The sequence below is a fragment of the Humulus lupulus genome, chromosome 3 (genome assembly GCF_963169125.1).
Source record: "Humulus lupulus chromosome 3, drHumLupu1.1, whole genome shotgun sequence".
NCBI lineage: Eukaryota > Viridiplantae > Streptophyta > Magnoliopsida > Rosales > Cannabaceae > Humulus > Humulus lupulus.
In genome coordinates this window covers 13,185,345-13,197,771 of record NC_084795.1, presented here as the reverse complement: position 1 = coordinate 13,197,771, position 12,427 = coordinate 13,185,345, and the positions used below count along the sequence as shown (strand labels likewise).

At 35.6% G+C, this 12,427-nt stretch overlaps 1 protein-coding gene across 2 annotated transcripts; it reads left to right on the top strand.

Annotated features, from left to right (window-relative positions):
- The first annotated feature begins 1,107 nt into the window (after positions 1–1,107).
- On the top strand, positions 1,108–5,869 carry LOC133822145 (protein NSP-INTERACTING KINASE 3). 2 transcript variants are annotated; one of them, XM_062254380.1, is made up of 12 exons: positions 1,108–1,425; positions 1,579–2,020; positions 2,384–2,516; positions 2,647–2,718; positions 2,886–3,029; positions 3,148–3,219; positions 3,346–3,405; positions 3,481–3,578; positions 3,677–3,823; positions 4,061–4,402; positions 4,498–4,889; positions 5,185–5,869. In XM_062254380.1, exons 2-12 carry the CDS (start codon positions 1,918–1,920, stop codon positions 5,500–5,502), a joined length of 1,881 nt encoding a protein of 626 aa, XP_062110364.1. In that variant the 5' UTR covers positions 1,108–1,425; positions 1,579–1,917; the 3' UTR covers positions 5,503–5,869. The 2 variants fall into 2 exon arrangements, with proteins under 2 accessions (XP_062110364.1, XP_062110363.1); XM_062254379.1 differs by having other exon boundaries at positions 1,108–2,020.
- The last annotated feature ends 6,558 nt before the right edge of the window (positions 5,870–12,427 follow it).

Genomic DNA, 12,427 nt, shown 5'->3' with positions numbered 1-12,427 from the left:
AGGAAGAATAACTTAACAAAAACGGTACAAAGCCTCGCAGTCGCACGAACCTCAACCACAGGCGTATTTTAGTATTTTTTTCTCATTAAAATGAAATGTAACGATCATGAGACTTCAAAGAATAATTAAGTGTTAATTAAATATGAGTTAATAACCATAATAATAATAAACTAAAACCACATGTCTTTTTTTTTAATTCGCCTTTTCCCAATTGCTATGGTTACGTATAGGGATAAAGTCCTACCATACTGTAGTCTATTCCACTAAAATCATATCCATTTGATGGGACTATGCATCCAACCCAACTTTTAATTTTAATAAATAAATTAAAATTTTATTCAGTACTACTATATTTTTTAAAATTTTGTTATAAATGTCTGAATCACAAAACAAAGTTGGCATTAATTATAAAATAAATTATATAAAAAAGCAGTTAAGAAAAATTGAGTGCTCCAACCATGGTAGCAGTTATACCAAATAAATAAAATATAAACAATTAAAAAGCGTTGAAAGAATTACTATTATTAAAATAATAGTCATGTTCTTTATATAATTTATGTTTATTCTTTTATTAGCCTAATGATTTTATTTAGATACCTTTGTTTTTATGTTTTTTATTTTGGTAAGATATTTAGACAGACACAAAATGATTGAACATAAAAAAATTAAATAAAAATGAAATAAATGATGTAGATTAGTAAAGAGGAGAGGGAAAAGAGAATAAAAAGTTTTTTAAAAAGTTAGGCGCATTTTAGCGGGAGGGGCCAACCTCTGCAAAAAGCTTCACAGAAAGTGAATTTTTTTTTTTTTATAAATAATTTTCTGATTTTTGTTTATTTTGAAAAATGAAAAAGATAGAAATAGAGAGATAAAAAAGCAAACAGAGGTCAAGACAAGGGAAGCACGTGACCTGCCAAAAACTTAGCTGCTTTTACAAAGAGACATAAGACATCCTATTGTTCTTTCTGATGATGGTCTCTGTTCAATCCCACGCATCTCCTTTGGTCCAATCAATCTTTTTTAATTTTTTTTTGTATATAATCAAACCAATTATTAATATTATTCATTTTTACCTTTTTTTTTTTTTTTGAGTTGTGTAAAAAGCAAAATAATTTTTCGTAACTGGGTCTGGCTGCATCTGTATCTGTATCTGTGACCAAGTTTGGCATTTTGTTTTGGCCCTTGTGTGTTTGGGATTTCTCTTTTTCTCTCTTTTTATTCATTTATTTTTTTCTTTTTACCATTTTGTGTCGTGAGCGTGTGTATGTGAGTGTGAGCGTGAGCGTGATTGAGAAAGAAGATAATGTGAAGTAGAATCTAACTAGGGGAGCAAGGAAGAACAGAGCAAGAGAGTAAAAAAAAGAAAAGAAAAAACCAACAACCCATTCTATATGGAATTTGTGGGGATCGTCCAAAACTATTTGAGTAAGTTCCTGCATTCTCAGATCTCTAGGATCTCAGAATTTCAGGCTTAAGGTTTTGCTTGTTTCTCGAGAAAATTCTCACCTTTTTGCTCTTTGTCTGAGCTCGTATGGTGCCCATTTGACATGGTTTGATTCGAATTCTCTGTTTTCCCAGCTCGGTTCGCTTTGGAATAGTGGTTTTGGCATCTGGGTATCTCTCGTTTTTTGAAATTTACCAACAAGTGGATGGCTTCAGTTGTTTGAAGGAAAAGAGAGAGAGAAAAGAGAGTCAGAAGTAAAGCCAAAACGGAGTTCTTGCTTTTTTTGCCAAAGTTGGGCTCTGCTTTTTCTGGGATTTTTTATTTGGAGGCTAATTTTTTTGGCTTTGATAAGGCAATGTGGAGGTCTGATTTTATGTGAGTATGGACAGTGTGGTTTTTGGTTATGGTGGTTTTCATCTGTGGGTACTGGTTGTTGCTAAAAGAAAATAAAGTTACTTAACAGAGAAAAGGAGATGGAGAAAAGTAGTTTCGTTTTGTGGAAAGTGGGGATACTGATTTTGGCATTGGTTGAAGCCTCTTCTGCGACTCTTTCTCCAACTGGTATAAACTATGAAGGTTAGTTTCATTTGGATCCTGCCATTTTCTTCTTCTTCTTCTTCTCTTTCAATTGGACTTAACAAACTTATACAAGAGTTGCAGCATAAAGATTGAGCTAAAGTTTACCTTTTTCTTTTTTTAAATAATAATAAAAAAAACTTCTCAATTTATGATATACTAAGAGACTTTGATGATTCCTGTATATCAAATGAATTTCTTTTCTTCTATTGTTAATGCTTCAATGGTTCGAAAAGTTATCTCAACTATAATTTCGTTTTTTTACTTGATTTAGTTCTTAAACTATTATTTTTTTCATGTGTTCTGGAGATAAAGAACAAAAACTATACTTGATTTTATTTTCCTTCTGTACTATCTCAACAGTTGTAGCTTTGGTGGCGATAAAGAACAATCTTTATGACCCTCATAATGTTCTGGAGAGCTGGGATATCAATTCTGTGGACCCTTGTAGCTGGAGAATGGTTACTTGCTCCCCAGATGGCTATGTGTCTGCTTTGTAAGTGTTCTGCTCCGTTTCATAGTTGCTAAGAGAATTTGACCAGTCAAAATAAGCACAAGATCTTTTTGTAATTAATGTCCTTTCAGTTTAAAACTCATTTCTTAGTAGAGGGTTATTTTCTAATTAGGGGACTGCCTAGTCAGAGCTTGTCCGGTACTCTATCTCCTTCCATTGGAAATCTCACCAATTTGCAATCAGTGTAAGTTTTCATCACCATTTCTTTGATTCTTCTTGTTTTGTTATGCACCTTGTTTACATTTAGATTCTGTTTTTGTTTCTGCCTCGTGATTAAAATAGATGACACATTTTACTTGATCATTTGGGTTGAGCCTCATCACTTTGTTTTCTTCTTCAATATACATGTAGTTTGCTTCAAAACAATGCCATTTCGGGTTCAATTCCTGCTTCAGTTGGAAAACTAGAGAAGCTTCAGACACTTGACCTTTCCAACAATACTCTCACTGGTGGAATACCTGATTCTTTGGGGAACTTAAAAAACTTGAATTATTTGTAAGATCCAAAATCTTCTACAGCTAACGTATATGTTTTAATATCAGCACTTTTTGAAGCTTTTTACAGCAGTGGTTCTAATTCTTTCACTTGTCTGCTTCCCTTTTGAGCAAGTCAGGCGGTTGAATAACAACAGCCTTACAGGGCCTTGCCCTGAGTCTCTATCTGCTGTTAACGGGCTTACCCTTGTGTATGTATCTGCATCTTTTGATTTTTTGTATATTTTTCTATTCACAGGACAAATATGAATAAATCCACAAGTGTTTGTTTCAATTATACATCTGTATTCATGACTGCACTTTGAACATGTGTTTAGGGACCTTTCTTTCAACAATTTGAGTGGTTCATTGCCAAAGATATCTGCAAGAACCTTCAAGTAAGCTATTTCTCTTAACTTATTCTCTTTGACTTGCAAGAACTTTCAAGTAATGTGTATTGTTTTCACTTGTAGGATTGAAGGTAACCCTTTACTTTGTGGTCCAAAGACTGGGGGGAACTGTTCTGCTGGCTTTCCGGAACCATTATCCTTCCCGCCAGATGCTTTAGGAGGTGCATATCTTGTAGTTATAGCGTTTTACTTTTTTCCACTTGCATGCCCTTAGCACTTTGCTGACATAAATTGGCTTCTTGATTGTGCTTTTTATTAGCTCAATCAGGTTCTGTGATGAAACGCCACCGAGCGGCTATTATAGCTGGTGCAAGTTTTAGTGCGGCATTTATCATCATGCTATTATTAGCGTTGATTGTATGGTGGCGATATAGAATCAACCAGCAGGTTTTCTTCGATGTTAATGGTTAGTTTTCTTGTGCTTGTTCTTTTCCCACTTATCTTGTTTTTCAACCATGCTTCAGATTGTTTGGTTGTTGCTGTTGTCTTTTTTAATGCACTTAACCTGCAACATGTCAAACAGTTATCTTTTCGTCTTTTTTTTTTTTTTTTTTTTTTTCATGTTGATTATTTCTGTACATGCAACTATGGTTCTTTTTATTTTCTCTAAAAATTTGCATTCTGAGTTATTTTGTTTTTGTAGAACAATATGATCCAGAAGTGTGTTTGGGCCATTTAAGAAGGTATACATTTAAGGAGCTACGGGGAGCAACTGACCATTTCAACTCGAAGAATATTCTAGGAAGAGGTGGTTTTGGAATTGTGTACAAGGGAATCTTGAATGACGGGACTCTGGTAGCAGTTAAAAGGCTAAAAGACTATAACACTGCTGGTGGTGAAATCCAATTTCAGACAGAAGTTGAGATGATAAGTTTGGCTGTACATCGAAATCTTCTCAGGCTTTGTGGATTCTGCTCAACTGAAAATGAACGGCTCCTTGTTTACCCTTATATGTCTAATGGAAGTGTTGCCTCAAGATTAAGAGGTTTGCTTGTGTTTTTTTTATCTCTCATATCCTACACTCCTGGTTTGATAAGCTTTAGCATTAATAGTTTCTTTACTTCTCTATTTTCTCATCAGATCACATACATGGCCGGCCAGCTCTAGACTGGGCGAGGCGTAAGAGAATAGCTTTAGGTACAGCAAGAGGGCTAGTTTATTTGCATGAGCAATGTGATCCCAAAATTATCCACCGTGATGTCAAAGCAGCAAACATTTTGCTCGATGAAGACTACGAAGCAGTTGTTGGAGATTTTGGGTTGGCAAAGCTTTTGGATCATAGAGATTCTCATGTAACCACAGCTGTGCGTGGCACTGTCGGGCATATAGCTCCTGAGTATCTCTCAACGGGTCAGTCATCAGAGAAGACTGATGTTTTTGGCTTTGGGATTTTACTTCTGGAGCTAATCACTGGTCAAAAGGCCTTAGATTTTGGACGACAAGCAAAACAGAAAGGCGTAATGCTTGATTGGGTACACTCTTTCTCCCTCCCACGAATACAAAATTTAATGCTTTTTTTTGCCATTTATATGTCTGAAGTTAAGTGTAATAACTACAAGATGAGATGGTCTGAAAAGATCCAATGGTGAAGTGCCATTATTGCACATTATTAAATGCTACGAACTTACACAGAAACTGTTGGCACTTGGCACCTCCATTAACATTTCTTGTCCTATTTGAATCCTTCAATGCATTGAAAAAACATGGCTTTTATGCAAAATGTATGTATGCATAGGAACTTACATTGTTGTCTATGCTCGTTTGCAGGTAAAGAAACTGCATCTAGAAGGAAAATTAAACCTGATGGTGGACAAGGATCTTAAAGGGAACTATGATAGGATTGAGTTGGAAGAAATGGTTCAAGTTGCGCTGTTATGCACTCAGTTCAATCCTTCTTACCGGCCGAAGATGTCTGAGGTTTTGAAGATGTTGGAAGGAGATGGTTTGGCCGAGAAATGGGAGGCCTCTCAGAAGGTTGAGACGCCTAGAATCCGATTATGCGAACACCCACCACAGAGATACTCAGATTTTATAGAAGAATCTTCACTTGTGGTGGAAGCAATGGAGCTCTCTGGTCCTAGGTGACCAAACCAAACCACCTTATCCTCTTTTCATGTATACCACTTCTACCTCCCAAATGGTTGAGTCACCCAGCTTTGAAACCAAACTGCAAACTGCAAAATGTATGTGATTGTTGTTGATAGCTTTCTTGATAGCACACACATGTGCATCTGTAAAAAAGAAGAAAAAAAACGAAAGATAAAAGGGAAAAGTCATATGTATTAAGCTGCTTTTGTTAAAATCAATTGAGTTTATTCAAGAGTGACAAAGGCCAGAAATTTTTTTTGGAGAGGTTAGAAGTTTGTATGTAGCTACTACTACTTACGTTGTTTTATGGTTCGATTGTGTCTGATTAATTTGATTGTACTACCAAAGTTGTCCACTTGCAAAATCTTTAAAGTCCTATGAGTATTGATCTATTAACACTGTCATATCATAATGCTGGGCTCTTTTTATTGTGTCTTAACTGAACTCCTAAACCAAACAGTTTTTCATTGCAGCCTATCTATGTAATGAAAAGGCAGAGGTTTTAATGAGGAACACGAGGGCAGGCCCAAAAACTAGAAACAAGTGATTTGATTAGGTGTATCCATTTTTTCTGAGCACATGATGATAGCCAATTGTACTTGCCAAAACCTGAATCAGCTCAGAGAAAAGGACAACACGTGCCTGAATTAAAGCAAGGCAAAGCATAATGCGACAAACCCAGCTCAGCACTGAAACCAGCTCAGCACTGAAACCACTGGACACTACTAGTCTACTACTACCATGTTTCATTGGGCGGGCTTTTCAAACCAGCACCCATATACACAAACAAACTTTGACCCAAGTACCATTTTTTCTTCATTAAACATGGTTAAATACTTAATACAATGCATGTTAGTAATGCTGAGATTTTTATTATTATTATTATTATTATTTTAATGCTATATGATCTAACTAAATATTTATTTTTTACGCAATTGGTATACTAAAAAAATGAACTTTCTGACAAAACAAATAAAATAAAATTGTCTGACATGATAAATGTAGTGTTCTTTTTCAATGGGTAAATAGTTGTAGAAGACTTTGTCATAGAAAGAAAGTGCAATTATTGACGTTTAAAAGGTTATACATATTAAGATCCTACATAGTATAGTCTAGTAGTCGTGTATAGTTAAGGAAACCATCAGCGATTAATGAGAGTAATAATATATAGTAGTCATACTATTTTCTATTTTTGATGTAATTTAGATTAGATGATCTTAACATGATCGAAACTAACTATATTATTATATGAGGTCAAAATTTTTATATAATTGGTTACGATAAAATTTATTTTCGAAATATATCAAAAATATAAAATAAATTTTGATTATACTTTTTAAAAATGACCCCAAAATGAAAAAAATAACATGGAAAAAATTGCTCCAAGAAAAATAACATAGAAAAATTAAATAGATTTAAATTATTATATTTACACTTCAAAATTTTATAATGATAACTCCATTTATTGTTAAAAATTAAAATAAATAACTTTTTTGAAAATTTCAAACACTCTTCTTTATTTTTTAAAGAAATTAGACTGTTGCTCACATTTAAAGCATAATAAGCAACATAACCATCATATCCAACTCTTTTTATTGTTAGACAATAGCTTTAAATAATATTTAATAACAAATAAACACAACAAATACATAGTTAAATTAATAGCTAAAATTCTATCAATGTTATTTTGTTAAGCCTAGTTGTATAATTTTTAAGTCTTGTGGTTTAAATTTTAAAGAGTCGTGATTTAAATTTTAAAAACCAGTGGTTAAAATTTTAAAAAGCCGTGATTTAGATTTTAAATGATCATGATTTATATTTTATATGATCGCGGTTTAGATTTTAATTTCGTGATTTAAATTTTAAGCATTGTGGTTTAAATTTTTAAAGAGTCGTAGTTTAAATTTTAGCCTCGTGGTTAAATTTTAAAGAGTCGTAGTTTAAATTTTAAGTCTTGTGGTTTAAATAATTATTTAAATTTTAAAAAGTCGTTGTTTAAATTTTAAAAGATCATGGTTTATATTTTATACGATTGTGGTTTAAATTTTAAGCCTAGTGGTTTAACTTTTATGCAATGTGGTTTAAATTTTAAAAAGTCGTGGTTTAAAATTTTAAGTATTGTGGTTTAAATTTTAAGTCTTGTGGTTTAAATTTTAAAGAGTTATATAGTTTAAATTTGAAAGACTAGTGATTTAAATTTTAAAGAGTCGTGATTTAGATTTTAAATTATCATGATTTATATTTTATATGGTCGTGATTTAAATTTTAAGCCTATTAGTTTAACTTTTAAGCCTAGTGGTTTAAATTTTAAAGAGTCGTAGTTTAAATTCAAGCTTCGTGGTTTAAAATTTTAAGAGTCATAGTTTAAATTTTAAGCCTTGTGATTTAAATTTTAAGCCTTGTAGTTTAAATTTTAAATCTTGTGGTTTAAATGTTAAAGAGTCGTGGTTTAAGTTTTAAAGACTAATGATTTAAATTTTAAAAAGTTGTGATTTAGATTTTAAATAATTATGGTTTATATTTTATATGGTTGTGGCTTAGATTTTAAGCCCAACAGTTTAACTTTTAAGCATCGTGGTTTAAATTTTAAAGAGTCGTAGTTTAAATTCAAGCCCCGTGGTTTAAAATTTTAAAGAGTCGTATTTTAAATTTTAAAGACTAGTGGTTTAAATTTTAAAAATTCGTGGCTTAGATTTTAAAGAATTATGATTTATATTTTATATGTTCATGGTTTAAATTTTAAGCCTAGTGGTTTAATTTTAAGCCTTATGATTTAAATTTTTATAAGTCGCGGTTTAAATTTTAAGGCTTGTAGTTTAAATTTTAAAGAGTGATGATTTATATTTTAAGCTTTGTGGTTTACATTTTAAAGAGTTGTGATTTAGATTTTAAGTCTCAAGGTTAAACTTTTAAAGGGTCGTGATTTAGAATTTATGTCTTGACGTTTATATTTTAAATGATTATTGTTTACATTTTAAGATTTATGGTTTACATTTTAAGCCTTGATTTTTACATTTTAAAGAATAATTTTTTATAGATTGAATACAATCTTAAAAATATAGTTGTTACACATATATATGACACACTACAATTAAAATGCATTTCCAATTTAACTATAATATGACACATATAATACACACTACAACAACACTTAGAACCTGTACTCAAATAAGGGTAATTTGGGAAGTCTCATGATAATAATTGGTAAAGTTCGTGTCTAATTTTAGTTAGCTACTCTTTGGAATTACGAAACATAATTTTAAAAAATTGGATCAATACTTCCAATTGAATGAGTATGAGTAAGGAATCCATTGATAAAGATAGAAAGTTTGTTTCTAGCTGTAACTAAATCTTCTATTTTTTTTTTGTTATAGGGAAAATTGAAGCAAAATAGCTATTAAACAATTAATTTGGTTTACTAGAGACATCGACAAATTTTTTAGCTCGGTAGAAACAAAACACTTAAAAATGGGTAATTCTCAACTTTTCTCCCATTTTTTTTTTATCTCTTTCATATTCTACAAAATATATATAATTGATATATATTTAAAAGCGTTAAGCAAAATTAATAAATAAATAAAAGAAAAAATATATATAGAAACCATGTAAAATTAAAAAAAAAATTATATAAATACATATTATCTTTGAAAGAAATATAAATAGGTGAGGAGAAAAACAAATTGAAGAAAGTAAACAAAAAGTTTGGAAATAAATTGATTAAGAAAATATAATTTATTATTATGTTATAAATGAGATGTCTACATTTATTTTTAAGGTCTAAATTAGTGAAGGAAACGTGACAAGTATTGGACGAGGATGCCTTTCTTATCCTCGGTCTTGTCTCCCATTTAATCTCATCATTCCCATATTCTGCCTTGCCTAATTTTTTATGAAGACGGTGACAAAGAATCCTGTTGTACTTAAACAACACGAGTTGACGTGTTTTGTTCGCGTTACAGTTGTGCAACATTTAATGAAGCATATTTTAGCTCTAGGTTCAAGGTGTTGATTTCTAGATGCTTAGGTCAGTCCAAGCATATGTCGTCAAGGAATCGAGGAGATGAGGAGATCGTTTAGGCAGATCATGAGGTCACCTAAACTTAGCTCATATAAACTAATAAGTAGATCGTATTATCCTGGAATATTTGAGCCACGCAGTAAGACTTTAGCTCGCAACTGATAGGCTAGAGGTGCATATACGATTCTGTTATACCCAGATTTCGAGCCATGTTAAATGTGACCTCGAAAGCTGGATTCGCAGCAAATGAACCCGTAAAGTTCGAAGTATGCTCCAGGATTAAATATCGAGCCTGCAAGACTCGAGACGACCTCGAATGTGGTGGCCTCAAAACGTTCACGATCTCGAAAGGTAGCTCCCGAGACGCCTCTATCCTCAGGAATGACCTCGGATCAGGGACTCCGAGCCTGACGTACGTACTATCTCGAAGCCATGTGACCTCGGGAGATGTCATTAGCTCGAAAGGTGATGAGAAATCTGGGAGATTAAGGCCTTGGAGATATATGATAATGACTTTGAATATCTATAAGTGTTGTTTATAAAGGGCGTGCTCTGCATTTATTATTGTAAATCTCATAAAATCATGGGATATTATTCAATTAGTTATACGCCCCCTGGTCTTCAGGGGACGTTTCCTTTTATATCGGATTGCAGGCATTTAGAGCCATTTAATTTATTTACACAAAAAGAGTAACTACCCAAAATATGTGGGATAGTATTCTGCATCCTTCTCTATAAATAGAGAAGCCGTGCACTATTGTAATTGACCGAAATTCGGAACCTTGAGAGAAAACTCTGAAGAATTCATGCTTAAGGATTTTCAGAGATAATCTTGAGTTTAATAACAGAGACTCGTGGACTAGGCAGATTTAACTGCTGAACCACGTAAAAATCGTGTTTTGTGTTGTTATTTTTTAATTGGTCATTACTGTTTGTTGTTTACGTGCTCTTCTTTCACTGTTGACGAAAAACGGCGTCAACAGTTTGGTGCTTTCATTGAGAGCCTTAAGCATTCATCCCTGAAAAGTCATGGGCACTAACAATCAGAACACGCCTGAAGAAAATTACCCAAGACGTCCTGGAAAACAGCCAATGGAGAACCCGGATGTTGAAGAGAGAAGTGGGTCTTCTAATTCCCGAGGACCACCTCCTCCACCAAGGGATGAGGATATGTATTACCATCCTGAGCGGTATGTTCCTATTGTGGAACTTGAAAACCAGCAATTGAAGCAGCTGTTGGCAGAGGCCAACAAACAGAATGAGGAGTTGACAAGGATAGCCGCAGAGGCGCAGGTGGCTCAGCCCCCGCCTCCGCGCGAAAACCAAGTCCCTCCTCCAAGGGACGTGCATGTTCCTCCCCGTGGACCCCGTGGGCGTCCACAAAAAGACGCTGCCACAAGGAGGCCGACTCAACCTCCGGCACTAGCAGAGCCATCCGCTCCACCTAGGCCCCAGAGGAGTACTCGGGCTCGGGCCCCGGCTAACCCGCCTGTGGAAGTGCCTGCAGGAACTAAGAATAACCGAACCCCTGCAGAGGCTCGGACTCAGATACCTGGGAGCGCACCAAATGCGACCGACCCATCTCGGGCAAATTCTAGACTCTCTGGGCCATGACATGGGTGGCAGCCACCGTCGCCTATACGGTTCCCTCCATCACCCATAAGATATCCTTCGCCCCCCCCCCCCAGGAACGCTCAACCCGTTCGAGATCAGGGGGAAGGGGGTGCGGGGGGAAGACAAGGAAACGAGGAGGCTTTCCAGGAGTGGAGAGGCGCCCCATCTGAGAAAATTCAAACGTCTCAGTCTCGCACGGCGGAGACGAGGCGACGTGGGAAGAATCCATCACGAAATAACCAAGCAATGAGTTTTACCAGTGATGAGTCCGGAGATACCAGGTCGGTCAGTAAGCATGACCGAGGTCGTAAGAATACTGGAAGCCGCAAAAATCGTCACGACCTGCGAGATCACCTGAATCAGAGTCGGGGTAATGGTGACCAAACGAATCCGGACTTGAGGAATCGCTTGAATAGGCGTAGAGATCCCTTGCGGAGACGCGAGCCTGGGATTGTGATCGATGAAAGCCGATTCCAGACAGTGCCTCTTGTAGACCCAGTCCAAGAAAGAATTGACCAGCTTGAAAAGGCTTTTAAGCTTTTGAAAAATGAGCAAAGGAATGATCGGTATGAAGACTCTGACGAGGAGCTCGAACCATTTGCTCCTCATATTTCCAATACTCCATTTCCTCAAGGGTTCCGGATCCCTCACGTCCCAACGTTTGAAGGAAAGACCGACCCGTGTAGTCACCTGAGCACGTTCAACACTATCATGAGAGTCAGTAACGTGGGTTACGAGCTCAGGTGCATGTTGTTTCTAGCATCATTGACAGGACCTGCCAAAAGTTGGTTCGAAAAATATAAGAGACACTCAATAACTTCTTGGGAGCAGTTGTCTAAAGACTTTAAGAAGCAGTTCAGAGAAATGATGGGGGTCAGACCAAAGGCATCCACCTTAACTAACGTCCGACAACAGCCGGGCGAAACACTAAAAAGTTACTTAACAAGATTTAATCTGAAAGTCGCCCGAGCTCGGGACGTGGATGACAGTGGGCACCTAATGGTTGTCCGAGCTGGCGTAATGCCGGGAAGTGCCCTTTGGGAAGACATGCAAAGGAAACCGGTAAGGTCCATAACCGAGTTTAACAGACGAGCACAGAGGTTTGTCAATGTAGAGGAAGCGAGGTCGACGCTCAATGCGACTTCCCAGCCCAAAACTACAACGATAAACATCAACTCTGCCTCAGCCTCGGCGGACCCAGCAGCTCCAAAGCCTCCCACGGAGAACCCCTCCAAGAGGAAAAAGAACGAAGGAAGTAACCCCAAAGCCGAGGGAGGAAAGAAAAAGAAA